The sequence below is a fragment of the Taeniopygia guttata genome, chromosome 5 (genome assembly GCF_048771995.1).
Source record: "Taeniopygia guttata chromosome 5, bTaeGut7.mat, whole genome shotgun sequence".
NCBI lineage: Eukaryota > Metazoa > Chordata > Aves > Passeriformes > Estrildidae > Taeniopygia > Taeniopygia guttata.
The window spans coordinates 26,902,783-26,923,329 of NC_133030.1; the positions used below are offsets into that span (position 1 = coordinate 26,902,783).

Sequence of the window (20,547 nt, forward strand, 5' to 3'; positions counted from 1 at the left end):
AGAGGGTAATTGTCAACTGTTTCCATGTGTTTGGTGCCATGGCAAGTTTTGGTTGATATTTTAAGAATCAGCTTGTGAAGTGGTTTTATCTTTACACTAGAGGTGGTCTTTTAAACGGTAATGAGTCTTCCAGCTCATTTTGTATGTGTTAAATATAGTACTGCTTCTGCAAAGACAAATGATGGTGTTGCACACTTCTATTTAAACTTAGTTTGATGGTTTTATAAAATGTTTCAGGGAAGGTGAAGCAATCTATCCCCAAGTGAAGTCAGCTTTAGGTGTCTTAAACTCCAAACTGCATTTGCTTCGTGGTGAATCATAGCAGCAGAAGAACTTTTAGGTAGAACTGAAGTGTACTTTGAATCCTGTAAGTTGTCTGCATGCACGAGCAGAAAATCCAGGCTCCTTGACCAGTTTAGGAAGAGTTATTCTATGAATAGTGTGTGAGGATAAGGAACAAGGAGGAGAGAGCAGTTGTACAGATGGACAAATTGGAAGGCATGACTTCTACCCTTCAGTGCAGTCTCAGTTATCTTGAGCAATCTTGTTGGTCCCTTTACCACCTGCCTGGCATGTGTTCCTGGGGCTGACTGGAACAGGGAGATCAGATTCTGTGCACTGCCACAAAGGAGGTTTGTTTTTGTCACAGAAGCAACAGCACCAGCACCACTAATGATGGTCATCGAAACATGAGCCTTATAATAATACATGAAATTGGTTATATACCCTTTCTGGCCTGTGTCTTCTTAAGACTGCAGAAATCCTGCCCTGTGAAGGAATATGAGTTGCTGACTTGAAAATCACAGTAGAGTACCTGCTATGGCTTGTTTTCTTAGAAGATAGTGGTAGAGTGCTCTCTATATCCAGGATGTCTTTTAAGTATGGGAGGGAGAGCTGTTGCTTTGTTGAGTTCACATCTGAAAACAAAAGTCCAAAGAAAAAAACTCTGAATCCCTTCTGTGTGGTGTGTATTTTGTGCACACACACACAAAATTAATAATGCTTTACCCTCATATTGTAGAGCAATTCTCTGAAATGTGAAAAAATATCAGGTTCACAACTGCCTGTGCACAGCATTTAGTCCTTTTTTTTTTTTTTCTGTGTACTGAACAATGCTGAGATCCTTTTGGTGAAAAGTATAAGATGCATAATTAAATATTGTAACATGATATGGATGGATAGAGTTCCATGGTTTGACAATAAACATTTGCTAGTTTCTAGAGTTAGGAAAAATGTAAAGAAAAAATTGCTGAACGTGACATTTAATTCTTTCCAGTTTTTCCAAGTGAGTCTCTGGTAGCATAAACTTTATTGTATTACTTGAAGGTAGTAATAAGTGTATAATTGTTATAACCAGACATCTTAATATACAGATAATTAGCATTTAAACAGTCTTAAGTTTTCAGGTGCAGTATGTGAAAATGTTTTCACCACCATGTGTTTTTCTGATGTCTTCAGGTGCTACCAAGCCTTAAACACAGGAGTTTTGAAATCTTAGTTTTCATAGCGGCCCCATGAAATGAGTAACTTTTCTAATCATAGATCATATACATATATTGGGAATAAGGCAGTGCTCTTAATTTGACTCCCAGACCAGGGGTTTAAAACCCATTCCCAAAATATTGCAGAATGTACTGTAATAATCTGAAACTTAACCTTGCAGGCCCCTACCTTGGCTAGTTTACAGCATGTTTCTAGAGCCTTCAAAAGGCTACCTCAGTAAATTGGATTGCTGAGATTTTGTGATATATTTCTGCTGAAGTTTTTGTCACAAAATCCCTGTATAATGCTAAACTCTTCAGTTGATATGAGTGATTGTGAACTGTCTAATCCTAACTTTCTAATGTGTTTTGTAGTGAGAATGAGAGAGGCAGTGTGAGTTTCTATATGTGCTTTTGCTGTGAAGAAGAAATAATCTCATTTCATCTACAGAGCAGACTTTATCCCTTTTTCATTAATACTATTCTGTCTTGATTCGCAGCATCCACAAATACAGGCAGTTGTCAAGAACCAAAGTTACAGATATTGGTCGTATGCTGTTCTTACTATAAAAATGCTAAGAGCAGTTGAAAACTTACATCTGCTTAAGATGCTTGGGATTACTAATCTTGGGTATTTGTTGTTCATTTCTCTGTCTCAATTCTCTATTCAAGGAAACTTGCCTGTATCAGGCACAAGTTTTTCTGTGGCTCTCATTAGTGCACTGCATATGAAGAAACCAATTTTTTATTTGTCGTAGGGCTTAGATGTTGAGTTTAAAAAACCATGCAAATCAAAAGTTCAGAACTACAAGAAATTCAATTGCTACTTTATTCTTTGTGCTTGTCCTCTCTACTAAATGAGGCACGGGTGTTAGTAAAAATAGTATACCTGCGTGAGGGCAGAATTTTGTGTTGCCAGAGGTTTGACATTCAAAGGTTAACCTGTTCTAAACACTAAAGAAAAAGCCTGCAGTAAATTATCTACAGAAGAGGATGCAAATGTATTTCCATTCCCTATATAGGTCCTCTCTAAGTGACTTCTCCAAGGCAACACAGTGGTTCACTTGGATAGTCACGATTAAACTCCTTGTGTTCTAAACTCTGTCCTTGGGAGCTCCTGGTTTCTGAGTCTGAGGTTGCAGCAAGGTTAAATGCAATCTGAAGGTTTGTAACTGTGCAGCTTTATTCTGCACAGTTCCATCTTGATGGAGCTAGGGTCCTGCTATGGAGGCGAGTCTCTACGTAGGGGGAAAATAGGAAGGAAGGAACAGTTGCTGTTATTTTTAAGTGACAGCTTTCTTGTCAGGTTGTGTGTACTTATGTTACAAGGAAATTGATATTTTTCTTTTTTAAAATAAAAATCGTGCTTATTTATTATAAGACTGCATTTGCAGATGTGTAGTACTGACTGTTTTGTTTAGCTTTTCAAAGGCAGTGATCTAGAGCAGTTAGATTTTTTTTATTATTATAGTTTTATTAATAAGCATGGACAGATAGTTGTTGTTGCTTGTTGAAGAGGTCACTTAGTACTTGCATGATGAAAGGGCTTCCTCTGTAGGTCTCTGGACCAATCAAGTGACTGATTGATAGTGGGAGGTGGTGGTGACAAGTAGGATTTTAGTACCAAATAGAAACAACTAGAGTTTGAGAATAATACCTGTCTCTTCAGCACCCTCAAAAAATACCTTAAAGTATTTAAAATTCTGTAGCAGCCAGAGCGAATGTACTTACTTTGAATACAACCTCAGAACAGTCCATACTTCCCAGCTCATAACCTGTCGTGGTAGCAGCTGGATGTTACAGAAACTTTCCTGAAATTGCTCTAAAATTAAACATAATCTGTAATATTCTGTGGTTCAAAATGCACAATAACATTTGAGACTAGGAGACTGACAATACTGTCACTGCCAGCAGTAGGCTTCCTGTTTTCTGTTCTCAGTGGCCATCAGCTCTTGGTTCTGCTGGTCAGTAAATGGAAACCCTCCACTTGTGCTGGTCTCCAATGAGAGAGAGATGATCCTGACTTTCTACTGCTGTATCTTTTTATAAGGCTGGGGCTTAAACTTCAGCTCTGTGATGACTTATGTGTGGATAGGAATACCTCCAAAGCTCTTGTTAGCTGTGAAGTTAAAGCTTCAAATACGCTAATATTACAGTATTTTACTAGAAAATTGGGAGTATTTTGGAGCCTTTTTTTAGCATCAGGCGAAGTAATTGAACAAATGAGTTATCATTTATATTGTAGCTATCTTTTTAGAACTCTGACTCATGAGTTTTTTATGATTCATGTGGTGATTTCACAGGTATTACCTTGCTGTGCCACAGAATGTTCTACGCATGACCCAGGCAGAGTAAGGGACAAGGGACAGTGCCTCTTCTTGGGCTCCACCTTTTGTGTCTCACCCTATTGGCTTACACTGCTGTTTGTTTCAGTCCCTAGCAGTACTCTGGGATCTGAGCTCTGGTGACTGAGCTGGCCTACCACCTGCTCTACCATCTTTGGGTGTTGGTGGAACCTCTAGCAGAGATGGTGGGCAAATGTCTAGGGTGGGTAACCTCATCATGTTTAGCTGTGGCAACTGACAGGGCTTATGATAGAGATCTTAATAAATGTAATGGAGAGAAGGTCTTTCCCCCATGGGAGGGGTACAATGACCTTGCATGGAACTAGAAAAATTTGTACCTCTGATTACTTCTCTCCCCAGTGACAGTAATAGTTTGTATTTTAATCCTGATTAAAGTTGTAGGTCTCCTTAGTTTTCCCTGCTGCTTCAAACAGATTTTCTTTCGAAGTGGTGTTTTATAGTTAGCTTCAGCATTAAAAAAAAAAAAAATTCATCTCCCCTGAAGAAAAACTAACCAAAAACCCCCTTCTAAAGTCCCAACCCTTCCCTCTACAACTTTTCAAATATTTGAAATTATTTTTTTGTTTCAAACTCTAGTTAAAAATATTTGTAATTATCTTTTTTGTTGTTGTTTTTTTTCTTTTGTAGGAGGGGGTAGAGAGCTGAAAGGGATAACTTACTCAAAACTGGTAAGTACTTCTTCCCAAGGCTAAAATGGCTTACCTAAGAATAGATGATATGAAGAGCTGACATCCATTCCTGGAAAACTTTGATGGTTACTGAAACTGAAATTCTACCTATTCTTAGATTCAGGAATTAAGTCTTAAAAAGTAATTGTTGCTGATTGAAGTTTTATAAATAAAATCCCTTAAGGCTGAGATTTGGGCTCAAGGGTCTGTAAGTATAGTGAACATTTAAATTCATCTACTCAAAAATAATATTTTTTTTTCTGTGTAATGTGAAAACCAAATTTATTTGAAGGAATTTTTGGCTTAGAAAGACTTCTCTCTAGAATTCTGAGTTATTCAGAGTCCTTCCATACGCACAGAAGGCATCCATGGCTTTGTGTGTGTCCTACCCTTGTTTATATAAGTATATATGCCTTGTCAGCTGTGTTTCTAGTGTAGCTTCCAAAATAGCCACAGTTGAAATAGTATTGTGATATTTTAGAGGTTCCCATGTAGATTGTATTTAATTTAGATAACGGAAGTATGAATCACTTATGTGATTATTGTAGTGTTTATGGTTTCATTCAGTCTTTGAATATATAAATAGTCTATATGCAGTGCATTGGGGCACTTATCTGAGTATGAAATTGTAAGTCTTGAAGCAACCACTTAAGAAATAAGTGATTATTGGTAATAAATGAATGCAAGCAAGAAATTGAATGGAGGACTGCTGCCTCCAATAGTTGAAATCCATCCAAAAATGCCTCATTTACCTCTTGCTCAGTGTTCTTCCTGGCTGAGACTTGAAGTATATCTGGATGTACAAGAGATGCATGTACTACTGAATCCTGTGCCTTCCTTTTAGAAATCACCAATTCTGGTATTGAGCAAGGCATTTGCTTGTTTTCCTTTAAAAATAATGTGATGAAGAATTTTTGCAGGCCAAGCCATTAATGCAATTTCAGTCATCTACAAGCTTTTTATTTGAAATAACTGCACTGCCAATAGAATAAAGTGTAAAATGCACCATGTTCTATAATTAATTCAGAGATGGTTTTACACCTCTTTGGTGTGTAGTATTATAGGTAGTTTATAATGCTACTGAACTTTTTTAATCTTCCCTTTAAGTTTGGTCTAAAAGAAGAAAAGTTCAAAAATACTGAAAGTTTTTGCACTAGCAAAATGTATAGCCACTTATGTAGTTTTTTTACCTCCATTCAAAGGAGGTAATATTCAAATGAGCAATATTTAACCAGATGTCCTGATAGATATTTATAGACATTATTCTATGTAAACTGGAAAAAAGCAGTTTAGATTTTTGCTGGATGTAAGGAATAACTGGGTTTTTTTTTGGTTTTTATTTTTGTTTCTTTAACTGTATTGGTTGTGTATAAGGTACTTGGGGGGAACTCTAGACAGAGATAACTGAATAGTTATTCCTGCTTGGAAAGGGAAGCTGCCACGTGTGCGTTCTAGAAAGAAACAATTGTATATATTTCATATTCAGAATTTGGCGACTGGACCAAACTTTTAAATGAAATATATTTTTTCATGTTTATACTGCTATAAACATAGCTAGGCTGAGCAACTACTTTTTTGTGCAAGGCAGTGTCACTTTTTCCTTGAACCTCTTAAAAATTAATTTTGAAAAATCTTGATAGCTGTTCAAGGCATAGATGCAATTAGCTTGGATTAGTTTTTATGAACCATCAATACTGTAATTCTTATCTGTCAAATTAAGTTGTGCATTAATAGAAGTTGCTCAATCTTTATATGTTCTTTTGCAGAAATACCGTGTCATATTTGCCATGAACATGTATTGGACTTTACATTTACATATATTTAAGTGATGGATATTTTTTATATTCTTTTGGATCTCTTTTGCATTCAGTTGAGATAACTGTTTTGCAGTCAACTTTGAAGTTAGCATGTAGCTACAGAGCAGTGTGAACTATTCATCACGTGTGCCTTCTGAATTTTTGAAGACGCACTGAGAAAGAAACTGACCATATCTGCCTGTCTTTACCCTGAAACTGAATTTTCAAGGGTCAAAAAGACTTCTGGCCTCTGCAGTGGGTTCCAGTTTTCATTAACCAGTCTCCCACGTGGTTTTCTGAGGCATGGCTTCTTTTGAAACTGCAGTGGTGGGGACTCAAAGAATGCTGTAATTGTTCTTGTCAGTGAGTGGAAGTAATAATCCGTGATTCTGTTTTCTCATTACTGTTTGTGGTAATAGGACAGGGAACTATATGTAATTTCCATGTATCCCTTGATACAGATTACAATTTTATAGAGACTAGTGCTGCAAAGGCAGCTTTTTTCATTCATCTGTATCACATGTGGGAGAGGCCTTTGCAGAAGGTAATTTCATGTGTTGGCTAGAAAGTTTGATCACGCCTTTGTTATTTAAATAAGTAACTTTAAGCTAACAGCAGACAACACTGACAAAAAGTTTAAATGTACTGCTTTTTAACTCCCATTTATAATCTACTCTTTTTGTAATATATTTGTGTTTGAAAAGATAAATGATAAATAAACAAAACACTCACCTACAACCTTTTTTTTTTTTTTTCAGGAGTTCACAAATTTGTCCATTACTTCAGTTTACTGTAGTGAGACAGCATTAAAATAAAATTCTTTAACTTAGGGGAATTACTCTCTTTTTACAGCCTGCATGTCTAATCAAAGCTGTCAGGATCCTTTTGAAAACCTTGTAGTCTCATTAGGAAGGCCCCTGAATTGGCAACACCTGTGCAATGAATGTGAGAAATTTTCAAAGAATAAAAAAGTAGGAACTATTTTAACACTGCAGCAATTCCTTAATTGTGGTGTCTGGATGGAAAAGTGACTGGAAAAATTGCTATATAAAGTTTTCCAGTGACTTTCATGTGTTAGCATATATAGATGTTTTTACACAGGTTCCACTATAATTTGAGCATATGGGAATCTTAATCCTGTTTCAGAAACTGATTACTTTTATCATATTTCTGAAAAAAAAAAAATCTCTTGTCCAGCATTCGTGGCTCTTAGAAGTATGTTTGATAATGCTTTTCTATGTCAGAGATTGGGGGGATTAATTTGTTTGTAGTACAAGTGAAGATGCTAAACTTTATACTTATCTACAAGTAGATTTCCAAGGTTAAAAAGATTATAAAATTAATCTTTTTGAAATGCCTTGTGCTGCTAAATATCACTCTTCTGTTCCTTCAGAACAGATTTCAACTGAAATTACTAACTTGGCACAAACTTTAGGCAGTGAGTTATTAATATATTAATGTTGTTCTGTTAAATAACATGCACACTGTCCCATCTAAGAACAGCTCTATAGTATCACAAACATTTAATTTAACTATTTATTGTGGTTGTAGAATTTTATTCTCCAGAATAAGTTTTCATCGACACAGATTTTTAAAACATTCTTGGTAGTCAAATTTGCTAATTTAATATGCAACTGCAATAGGATATTGGTAGGAAATAGCTGCCTGCAAACTAAGATAAGGGATAAGTATGTCAACTTTTGGATATGTGGGAAGTAACAAATTTGGCTAAATGACTCCAAGGCAGGCATTTTGTAGAGCCTGCAGATTTCTTGTGTTCAAAAGACTGACTGTATTTAGGCATTTGAATATAGTTCACTATTGAATTCCTGTTGTGTTATAATCTCCTTTTTTCAAATGGAGTCTTCTCCTTTACTAACCAAAACAAACCCCTTATTTTTCTATAGGACTGGCGTTAAAGAGGAAACCAGAAGCTAAAGGCACTGGAATCAGCAAAGACACTTCTAGAGAAAGTGGAGAAGGTAGAGAATGGAGCTGCAGACTCTACAGGAGGCTCTGAAAGTGGAAATTCAGGTTCACCAGGTAATTTATATACTTTCTTGCTTTAAAGCAATAGTAACATTAATACTGTTGACAGTATTGCTACTAATGGGAGCATTAAGCAGTAGCACTACAACTATAGTAATAATTGAATAATTGTTTTATAAGCTTGAAACTCTTTCAGAATTTTGTACTCTGCATTTTGACCTGACCACCTGTTGTTTTTTAGCAAATGTGAAAAATCTACATATCAAACTGTGGGTGTGGATTTTTTTTTAGTGTTTTGTAGCAGTAATAAAAACATTCTGAAAACTGTGTTCAGCTGCTTCTGTCTGGAAGGTTTTTCTGATGTTCTGAAGCCAACTTCACTATTCAGTTGGCAATGGAGGAATATGGTGGAGGAACTTTGAAGTGAAAGGTATATAGTGCTGCAAAGTTTAATCTGATCCTTCTCTTTTGGAGTGTCTTGTACTTCAGTAGCTTCTAAACGATATTTTTGATAACCAAAATGTTGTAGTGCTTGGGCTTTGTAAATTTTTATATGTTGGGTCTTTTTACTAGTAGCCTGTTCAATACTATATGGCGGTAGAGTTGCAGTTTGTCACTGTTTTACAATGCCAATGAGGAACTATTACAACTAATGATACTAAAACCTAATGTAGTAAGTATAGGAGGACATGCATATTAATTCTTGGAAGAAAATTATTACAGTCATAGACACAGACTAGCTGCAGACTTGAAATGTTAAATTTAATGAGACCTTTTCTAAACACAGTTCTCCAAGTACTTCTGATGCTCTTCAGATATCTGAAACTCACAACTGTTACACAATGGATAAAAAAAATATAATAAGTAACATTGATCAGTGTAGTCCATCATATGAAATTTGGAAAATGTTTCAGAATTACTCGGTGACTTGTCTAAACTTTGATCTGGATGGGTTGTTCAGTACTCGCTGCAATGCTGTGCATATTGCAATAAGCCGAGTGGATAAGTTGGTAAAATCAAGCTATGTCTGCTTTAACAAAATACAACTTACAGCCAGGGAGCAAAACCTGAAATAGCTAAGGATAGATTTCCAGAACTATGGATGAATATTTTGCTCTCCTCAGTAACTCCAAGGCCTTTGTATTCAAAACTTCAATGAAGTTTTGTTGTGGAGGTAAGGAAGTTCAAATTATCCACGGCATTTTGCTGGAGACCTACAAATGTTTAAGGCCAGTAAGTAATTTTTGCAAGTATTAACTACTGTAAAGCAATCAAAATGTTAATCATGCTCATGTTTGTATGACAGCGTTTACCCCTTGTGTGCATCTTCATTCCCCGTTATGCCCAAGTGAACCAAAAATGTTAAGACTGAATTCTAAATAACCTTTTGCATCTGTTCATAATGACACTGATGAACAGGGATGAAGATTGAGAAATATCCAAAAAAACCTTTTTTAAACAGCTTAAAGTTGGTGGGGTTTTTGACTTTCTTTACTTTGCCCAGTTGACATTAAAAGTGAGCTTTGCACAAAAATCAGCTTTAATTAGATTTAGTTTTAGTTTGTGAAACTAGAAAAACCATTGTATCAAAGGTTGTCTTTTTTAATTTAAGATGCTGTATATTTCTATAATTAAGGCTAAGAAAAAGTCTATATGTTTACAGTGGAAAATAACAATTGCAACAAAATGTTGGGTGCTTCAGTAACGGTTTTGTGAATGGTGCTCATGTGGTTATTGCTTGTCAGCATGCAGACCAATGGAAATTAAACTGGTTTTGGCACTAAAAAAAAATCTTCAAATGAAATGCTTGAACTTTCTCATATAGCTCTGAATTTTGTACCCTAAAGAGATATAATATGTTCCTCTTTTCACTCAAGATTTATGAAGAATTGTTTCTTGTCATCTTTTACTTCTCTGGTATTTCTTTTTCTGAGGACTCTCTAACAAAGCTTGCCAACACTCACACAGCCCTGGTTTGTTGTCCCGTTGGAAGTGGTGGACATGTGTCTGTGATGAGCATAAGGAATTCAGCTCAGCTCTGTAGCCAAACCCTCCCAGCTTCCTAATGCAGTGTGTTGCCTGTGACTGCTTACATACAAGTGATGCTCAGTATGATGTGGTTTTGTTTGTAGAATAGCTCCTTGGGTTTTGCCTCTTCTGTTTCGCTTCCAGAACTCTGAAGTTTTCATAATGCTGCTTTTGTAAAGTGTATCTAAAACTACCAGTAAGAACCCAAAAAAGGTGTTTAGCCATTCAGAAAAAGCTACTTTTTTGTCTATTTTCTATGATCAGAGAATCCACCATGAATGACACCTGACCAGATCACTTCTATATGAGTGCACAACTTGAATATTCAAATGTCTTTCCTGTCAGAGCTATATTGCTTGCCCTGAGAAGGGATGCATCAAGTCTAAGTAGTTCATTCTGCTTCTGTGTTGACTTAATTAAGATAAATTTGAAACAGTTTACTCTTCATAGTTTTGATCACAAGAGGTGCTAAAGGACTTATATTTAGCTATTCTTACAGAAGGGTCGAGTTTCATGGATAATTCTTCAAGCTGATGTGTAGAAGGAACCTGAAGCATCCTTGTCCTTCTCTTATGTCATGGCAGAAAGATCAGTAGCTTTTAAAATACCTTAAATTTAGCTTATGTTTAAGAGGCATATCTTTTTCCTTAGGATTGCATGACGTAGTACTGTGTGATCCAAAAATATAGCAATATTTTATAAAGAGTTTACAGTGCTGACTATATTGTCTTATGACTGCATCTGCAGGAGCACTTTATATAAAAACTAACAGATTTGTTGCTTGTCAAGCTCCAATGTGGCAGGAAGCACCGAGGAAAAATAAGCTAAGTCTGTTCCTGTGATGCTGAATGGCAGCATGACGAAACAATAATATTCAATGTAGATAAATGCCAAGTGATGCACGTTGGAAGAACCGGCCCAGTTCTACATCTGCACTAGCAGGCTGTGAACTGGCTGTTGGCACTGTGGAAGGAGTTTTTGCAGTTCAGAGTACTTGAGTGTTGCACGTAATTTTAAACTTTGTCTCCAGATGATAGAGACAATCTAGAGAATTATGGAAGAGTGCCAAGAGTGAACAAAGCAATGGAATGATTTGTGCATGAGGAGTTGTTCAGTCTGAAGAGGTGAAGACTGATGGGGGAATATATGGTGTGGAAGAAATAACAAACTGCATAAAGAAGCAGCCATAGAATCATAGAGTGTCTTAAGTTGGAAGGGATCTGGAAGGATCATCAAGTCCAGGTTCCAACTCCTCTTGACTCAAGTCAGCTCTGGTTTTCTGTAATCGTATTAGGCCTTCATGCTTGCATTGTAAAGAAATAGATTCAAAAGAAAAAGGAGGTCATCCTTTTACATAAGAGTCCTGTAATTTAACTTGGGAACTTATGGTCACAGACTCTAGAATGTTTTCCTGATTCAAAAAGTAATTAAAGCAGATCAGTGAAATAAATGTCTGTTAGTAGCTACTAAACCTAAGACATAATCTTTGAAAACACTTGAGATGTAAATTTCTACAAATTTACCAAAAAAGTTATTAGGAGTTTTTGCTTTACATTGTGTCTTCATTCTGGGCTCTGATTTTCTTTGGTAACTCTTTCCTTGCTTAGCAATAGACAGCATTCTCCTGCAGCTGCCTGAAGGAAGTGAGAGAGGAAGAATAGTGAATGGTAACAATCTGTCTGTTTTCCTTTGGATGTGGAGGGCATCTCTTCTACAATGATCTCAATCTCTCTCTGAGGGAGAAAAGTGGCAAAGATACTTCTGAACATGGGTCTTCCATCTGGTACCAGCCAAGTCAACACACAGGCAGAGCTTTAGTACTTGAAACATTCTGCCCTTGAATATACAAACAGCTTTTGTGCCTGCAGCAGTTATCTGTGGTTTGTGTTTCTTCTGACTGCAAGCAAAGAGGCCAGCAGTTCTAGAGGAGACACAGCTATTAGAGTATCTTACCCAGCTGGCTTGAATTGTCTATAAAAAGCATCACTTGTTCAAGAGCTGTTTAGGAGGAGCAAAAGTGATGGCTTAATACAGTACTTTTACTGTATTAATAATAATGGGTTTGGAAATGTTATAATACTGGAGTCCAGGCTTTGCTATTGAAATGCTGTAAGAAAATACTTTGCTTTTACAAGAGTTAGTAAAAAATACTGAATTTTAAATTGTTCAAAATATTAGTAATTAAAATCTTCATTGTGTTGTTGCATTTTTTTTTTCTTTCTAGAAATTGGTTGCCCAAATGAAGCAAGATCCACAGGTAACTATTTATTTTTATATTGGATTATTTTACTTAAAATTTTAGATATTTCTAGATCACCTTGCTAACACAGTGTTTAGAAGAAAACTTGTTCATAAGTTTTTGAACAATGACTGTTGGATTGTTTAAAACAAAACAAAGTTCTGGCTATTATGGAGCTTTTTGTCTCATACATATTCTTAGTAGTTTAAATCAAGTGACTTTTCTGGGCTATGGTGCAGTTCAGATGAGCAGTAATTTTCTGATTCTATTGGAAGCTGCTCTCTATAAAAGCTGCCATAATTTGCAATAACTTTTTTCATTTTTGGAGTAATAGAAGGTTCACAGTGCAAGAAGACAGAGGATATTCTGTCCGAGAAATTTTGTCCAAACAATATAGCTTGAGGTTGTGCTCAGACTGCCTGTCTGGGTGTCTTACCAGCCCTGTAGTGTCCATAGCATGGACACTCAGCCTTGGGAAGTTTCAGAGCTTCTGAAATTGGATAACTGGGCTCCCTGCATAGACAGCAGGAGTCATCCATTTCTCAAAGACTGTGTAAGGTCCCTGGGTTTTCTTGTACAGCAGTTAAACACTCCGGGATGCTGAATGGGGAGTGCTCTGGAGCTCTCAAACCAATGTGAAATGTTGAGTAGAGGGATAAAGGCCGCTCACTTGAGGCTTGCTGTTAAGAGCTCCCATCCCCATACAATAGTAAATGTCCTGTAATTTTCTGAATGTACGTTTTTTTCTGAGCTCAGTGAAGTAAGAAGACAGTTTTTAATAACACTCTGGTAGTTAAAGCTCCGACAGGGAGGGTTAAGCAGGGTGTATTGGAAAATCTGGTTTTTTGAACATTGTTATTCTGATGGGATTTGGGTAAGATCTGCTGCTGAAATTCACTGGTCAGGCCTGCTAACAATTAGTCTGCAGAGCAGTTTGCTTTCAGTTCATACTTGCTGAAAGTGAGGTCATGCTGCAAACAGCCATGCAAAGTTCCTACAGTCAGGAAAAGTAAATCTGGTCTCTGTTTCCAATGCTCTTAATGCATTTTTATCCCAGATTATAAAGTAGAATCTAGAAGTAGGGAGGATGACTTGTCAATATCTGGTTTTGCTGAAATCAGAGACTATCTGCAAGCTGAGATCAAAATGCATTTCAGAATTGGAGGAATATAAAAATAGGGAACATACATGAAATTCCTGTGATTATGTTAGTCTTGTGTTCTAATATTTCTGCTTAGCATACTAAACCTGCATAGCCTAGTATGAAAAGTTTACAACATAATTGAGAACAAAAAAAGTGAGAAAGGACAAAAATTAAGGAAAACCTGATTCCCTGTCACATTTCTGCAGAACTTCATAGGTTTTAGACTAAAGACATATGGTTATTTTAATTTTTTTTAATTTCAGTAGAAAAGAAAAAGTCCTAGTAAAAATTGGTTTCTGTCTGCATTTTTTCTAGTGTTTCTTATGGCTTTAAAATCTGAAACTTTGAAAAGTGCTGCTGTAAACAAAGTGCTAATATGAATGACGTGTCAAGGCAAATGTAGTTCTCTTTAGCACAGTCTAAAGCATAAGCATACATGGAAGTAAGGACTTATGTATGTTTCTCTTCAATTGATATATGTGTCAATTAAGATTTAATAGATATGCTTGATACTCTACGTAGTTAAGTGTAAATGTCTTTGCATAAATATCATAGGTAAGAATGTTTTAGATAACATACCATAGCATACTGCTATAAACAGTATGATACTGTTGTATTACATATTAACAAACTTTTTCTGTTTAATTTGTAGACTTGATGAAATGTACAAATGTGCTTTATAATGTGATAAGCACTAATGGATGTTTTAATGAAATCTTCTTTTCAAACTGGGCTATCTCTCTGAGTGCTAGAAAGGTTCTCTGATTATTGTTGCACTCAGAGACTTAACTAAGGCTTTGTTGAGCCATTTGAATTTTATTTGCTGTACATCCAGAGGTGCTGTATTTGTAATACACTATGCAAAAACAAAGCAAACAAACAAAAAAATCCACCTTCCTGCTACTACTCTTTGTTAACAAATGGAATATCTTTCTCACAGATATTTTTTCTTTCTAATCAGAACGCTGATTTGAAGAAACAGCTTCATGAACTTCAAGCCAAAATCACAGCTCTGAGTGAGAAACAGGTAGGGAAACAGAGATGTATTTTTAACACTGTATTCTAAAGATGTCTCTTTTCCCAGCTTCCAAGAGTGCTGCTAAATCTTTAAGTGCAAAAATAAGTGTGGGCAACCAGACATTTTTGATTTTTATTTGATTTCTCAGCAAAGGATAGGTTGAGTTTTTGTGAGTCTATCAAACAAGAAACTATTTAATCAGTGGAAGTTACAGCAATTTTTCTTGTGTTGAAACTAGCATTTTATATTAAGGGAGATGGAAAATTGATTAATTTTGTCACTTTATTATTATCTTGAAACTTATTCTAAACTTGACCATTCTGGTTTGGGCAAATCTTTAGATTTTTGACTTAGTAGGTCCACACTGTGTATATGGGTGAGTACGCTGGAATTGTTATTAATGTCAAGACCAACTAAATGTATGTCAGTTATGGGTACTTAATAGACATTTTGAAAATTAGTTGGATCCTTTAACCATGATAAATTACACCACAATTGTCTTATGCTTGCCATTTGGTAGGAATACAGCTCTAAAGTATGAGTAATCATTACAATTGAATGTTTAATAGAAAGATTGTTGAACTTGAACATGGGCCTTGTGAATAGCAAGAAGAAAAAGACATAATATTGAGGTATCTACAGAATTTGTTCTCACTTTTTTTTTAAAACATTAAAGAGCAACACATGCACAAACCTCTCATACACCACATCATCCTATCCGTAGTAAACTGACTTAAGCAGTCCCTTATTGTATTGCTTAATATATCAATAATGGAAACATATTAGACCAAAAGATTAGACCTTTGAAAAGGGAAAAATTTTAGAGCATTGGTAAAATGCCTGAGTGTCACAACTAGATGCCTCTATTTGTCTGTTACTAGCTGCATGTGTTCTGTTTTGAATATTACTATCCCTAAAAAATAGCCAGACAGTGATTGACATTTATCTAGGAACTTTGTTTACTGAAGAAAATGTAGTATGTTTTAATAGGGTAACAGTGAATCTAGGACGAAACATGTAAGGATAATAAAGAAAATTATTTTTTTATGAGAATAGTAGTTCAACAAAAACTGAGGTTTTGCTGATGTGATAGCATGCCTCTCTTGAAGATGATTTATTCTCTAAAACCAGCATGAGCCTCTGCATGTGGCTATGTCTCACAGCAAGCTGTTTCAGGATTCTCTGGTAAGCTCTGGATGCCCATGGTAATTTCAAAATGAGCTTGTCTTGATGCCACGAAGCAAACTGTATTGACTACCTGTTCACATGATGAGCATGGGACAGGCAGTGAGGCACTGAATGGAATGTAAGAAAGCAAGTACATCCTACCATAACTTTTAAACTTGTATTTATAACTCTGTAAAGTTATACTGCAGAATGGTCTATATTAATATATTTTAAATTACCCATCACTAGAAATGGACCTATATTTTTTCTGTTGAACTCAAAGTACTAAATTACACTTGTTCATGGCATGAATATGGGTTAAGTTTCCAAAAGGTGTTGAAAAATAAGTTTGCGTTTTCTTCTACCACACAGTGAATACAGTCTGTATGAACTCGCAGTAGTTTGCTTCTTTGTATTTTTTGGGTTTGATTATCAGAACAACAGTGAACTTCCCCATGATTGTTGAAGTTTAAATGTTTTGTTATCTCTACTACTGGACTGCAGAGCTGCCAGTGTTCCAGATGATAATGTTGTTAAAGTAGTATGACTGCTAAAATGCAATGGTCATGGTAAATATAAGTTCTGGGAAAAGAATCACAACTTCCCTGTGCAGAGAATTGCTCACTCCCTCTTTATTTGCAGGAATCTGTTGTATATAAATCTGTGGCTTAGCAATGCAGTTAAGCAGCACCTTAGAGACTACAACAAAAGCCCTTCTTCTGTTTTCGCTTTCACTTCTCTTCAGGAAAAATCATTATTATCAATTGCTTTATGGGTAGAATATTAATCAGCAATTAAATTTTCACACAGCATGGAAAATATGCAGTTTTGTACAGTAAATATAATGGTTTACATCATGCAGTGCCTGTGTTAAGAAGGGGCGCAACATGTGTAATCTGTACTCTTGTTTAGAGCCAAGTACTTCTGGTATCTGATATCCAGTGAGTAAACTCTGAGGGCCCAATGGATGCATAATGGTCACTGTTCAATAAGGTTTTAATGAAGTTTGAGAAACTAAAGTTCCAGCCTGTGTGGTGTCCCTACTTGGAGACATGGAGCTGAGATGCTGGTGTTAGAGGGGCAGAATAATAAAATATCTTTGGCTTGTGAAATGTTATGTCACCCTAATACATGCTTTTTCTTTACTCTTATTTAATGAAGTTGGATGAAGACTTGTGCAAGAACCAAGTCAGCGGTAGGTTTAGCTTTTAGCTGCTTTAGGACTTCCCTCTGTTTCTGAAGCATTGTGAGAAGAGTGCCGACACTTGCTGCCAGTCACTGCAGTGATTCAGACTGGCTTAGGTGTCTTGCTGAGAATTAATAATGACAGTTCTGTTCAGAAGTTTGTGAAATCGAGGTGATCCGGCAAAGTACAAAAAGAAAGCAAGTAGGCTGTACAGTGTGTCGGTTTAAACCTAAAAAAAATTGTTAGCTGATGCAAGGTTGAACTGTTACAGCCTAACATATGACATGTATTCATATGTTTTTTTAAAATGTCAGAGGTAAAAATAAAGGCTTTGACTTGTTACACCTGAGAGATGATGAAGCAATATATGCTGAGTGTGTTAACACTTGAAAGGAAAACTGCAAAAAGGGAAAAACCTTACTTGAAAATAACTTGCATTTGAAGGGCTGTAAACTTGGATTCTTCAGACTAGTAGATTTCCGTCTGCTAGTCTCTTTGTATTATTTTCAGAGTTGTAAACTATGCTTACTTGTCTAATCTGTGGGCAATAAGTGAAATTCAGTTTAATAGTCTTACTCCTCAGCTATAAATGTGAGAGCTGCAGTCTGGAAACTCTGAATGAATTGGTTTTATAAATGGTTTCCTTTTTCTTTCCTGACCCCCCTCTTCAGTATAGAGAAGTCAAGAGTAACTTTTTTTAGAACAGTTGTAATTGCCAAATCTAAGGTTGAGTTGTAAATGTGAATTGATTCTGTAGCTTTGGAGCACTGTTTTTTCCTATGTTTTCACATCTTTGGAAGAAATTCACAAAGTCTAGCACTTTTCCCTTTGCTTTTTATTCTACGATAGTGTCATTTCTTGGCATTCTGATTTGTAGAATTTTACCCACAACTACTTTGCACTTCTCAGCTTTTGTCTGGGTTAAATACACTCTTTACAATGCCAAAATGTAAAGAACTTATTTTTAAAAAGTTTCTATGAGAAGTTTTTTGTGTATACTTCTTTTTTTGTTTGTTTTGGGAGATTGGTTGGAAATCATTACCAGTAACACTGGTGAAAGGCTGGAGTTGAGCAGGGCTAGCATAAAGGAGGAAGAGATGTAATCTTGAAGTAGAACCTTTTCTTCTGCCTATTTTCCTTCATAATTAATTTGAAAAACAAAGAATATTCACTTACAGATATGTCATGATTGAGTATGTATCATAATAATACTTAATTTTGAAGACAAGGAAGAGGTCCTGTGGGCAGCAAAAAAGATGTAGTTTTTAGCAATATTGTGTCAGATATAGGGGAATTTCTAAATGTGCTCTTATCACAGTCTCCTGGAAAAGTTAGAGCAATATTCTGTCTTAAATGTGAAAGAAAACTTACACAAATAGTCTTTTGACTGTGTGATAAACAGGTGATGGTGGTAAGCAGGTATGAAAGAAATCAAATGTCTCTTTCCCTTATATTTGAAAATAAAATGCAAATATCTCTTCCTGTAGTTGCAGTGAAATTCATTGAATCTTTAAGAATAGTGTTGTGAAAACTAGATTTGTATTGTAATGTATTTCCTCTTGATGTTGAAATAATAAAGTGGATCCCTCTGTTATTTTGATTTCTGCATATATGCAAGAAAAAGTAATCAAAAATAGTTATCAGCATATATATGTTATATGGAGATACTTGTGGTTGTATTTTTTCACAGGGGAAAAACTTTAACCTACTTTATTGTGAAGAGCAGTTGAAACTGTGGAATATAATTAGAAAAAATGCATACCATAAAAGCAAGTTTATTATTATGAATAGGCAAATTTAGTGAATTCTCCTTGTATTTGCAGTTTATAGCAAATTGAGATAGATGAGGTTATTCTAAGTCCTGTATGTTCAGGGTGAGACTCCTTTTAACCTTGCCACTAAATAGCAAGTAATGAGAAAGGGTATTTGGGATAGATACAAAAAATAACAGAGTAATTTAACCATGGCTTTGTATAGTTGAATAAATGTAAACATGTGGTTTATACTGACAAAGGAAACTTGTTATTTAAGTTTCCAAAAACTGTCAGGAATAGCTTTTAAGCATTAGTGTTGCTATATTTATTACAGGTACCATATTTTAGTAATGAAAAGATTGGTAGTGTGCATAAATTCATCCTATGAGACTGTTCTTGAACAGTTGTTAGTCACAGTAAAGGTGAATTCTTATGGAGACTTTTTGAGCACATTATCAAAAAATTGTACCTGAAACATGTTCTATCATGTTCTGTAAAGAGAAGCAGCAGTTTGCTGAGAGGAATGCAAGCTCAAGAAAGCTAGAGAGCAGGAGGGAAACTGGGTACAGTTAACAGGTAGGAAAGAGCACTTCATGCTTGTTCATAGGAAGGTAGGCAAGGTATGCCTATGTGTTATAGATATACCAGATGAACACCATCACAATTTAGGACTAAAAATCTGGAAAGAAATAAAAAAAGTCACTACTTACTCCTGCCAGTTTTGTCTGGAGTTTTTGATACTTCCTTTCTCCACGATTGATTGAGGGCATATTAAAATGCCAGTTATTCTGTCAGTAATGGATCAAGTCTGCAAATATGCCATATGAAAGTTTAATTACTAATAGCTAGAGGCAGGTGATGCCTAATTTCAGTTCCACTTGTTTATCTGGAACTGTACATATAACTGTACTAAACTGATATTTTATAAGTAAATGGCATGAATGATAAAGATATGCTAATTTGCATGTAACTACAAGAATGCATTTGTGCCAACTGTTTATAAAGCAGTTGTAAAATACATGAAAAAACCTGTTTGTATAATCCTTCTTAGACTGTTTGAAGTACTCAGTCATTTTTTCCTGTCAAAAAGATACTGGTCTATCTGGACATAAGAAGTAAGTTAACTACCTCAGTGAATTGTTAGATCCTTTTGAACCTGCTGATGGGTGTGAACAGCACCTGTTTAGAGGTGAGTTTTCAAAAAATCTGCATAAGCTTACTATTTTAATCTTTGGTATTTATTTAATTTGCATCCAAATATTGTGTGAAAATGCGAATATAATGACTTCTCATTAAGTTATCATCTTCCTTATTCTCAAGATATACTGGCTGAAGCAAATTTTGGACATTGTACAGATGATTGTAGATAGGCAAAGTGGATGTATCTCTCCCTGCTGCCTCTTTTGCCCCACATTCTCTTGCAAAACTGGTGTTGTAATCATTTGTATATGAGTGAATTATTGCTAAGCTGTCTCAGACCTTTTATAAAGCTTAAATCATTATTAAACCCATACTGGCATGTAAACTTGGATTTCCCATTCTTCTCTTAATGTAACTTCACCTAGACTTCTCACTGTTCATTTGTGAACTTAATTTTTGCATATCTAATGTACAACTAACACTGGAATAACTCAATTTAAGAAAAGTAAGTGACCGTTTCATGATGTCATTAAAAAGAAGAAAAACTCTCCACACTTCCCCCCTGCTACTC

General features: G+C 35.6%; 1 protein-coding gene across 12 annotated transcripts in view; it reads left to right on the forward strand.

Moving 5' to 3' along the window:
* PHF21A (PHD finger protein 21A) overlaps positions 1 to 20,547 on the forward strand; it is a 124,728-nt gene that overhangs the window by 26,489 nt on the left and 77,692 nt on the right. For 7 of the 12 annotated variants that reach the window (XM_030274283.4, XM_030274287.4, XM_030274284.4 and 4 more), the window contains 4 exons: positions 4,475 to 4,515; positions 8,219 to 8,354; positions 12,553 to 12,585; positions 14,673 to 14,738. In XM_030274283.4, coding sequence (XP_030130143.4) covers positions 8,301 to 8,354; positions 12,553 to 12,585; positions 14,673 to 14,738 — 153 coding nt within the window. In that variant the 5' untranslated portion in view covers positions 4,475 to 4,515; positions 8,219 to 8,300. Of the gene's footprint in view, positions 1 to 4,474; positions 4,516 to 8,218; positions 8,355 to 12,552; positions 12,586 to 14,651; positions 14,739 to 20,547 lie in introns of all 12 variants that reach the window. The other 5 variants (XM_030274281.4, XM_072929962.1, XM_030274280.4 and 2 more) reach the window with 1 other exon arrangement.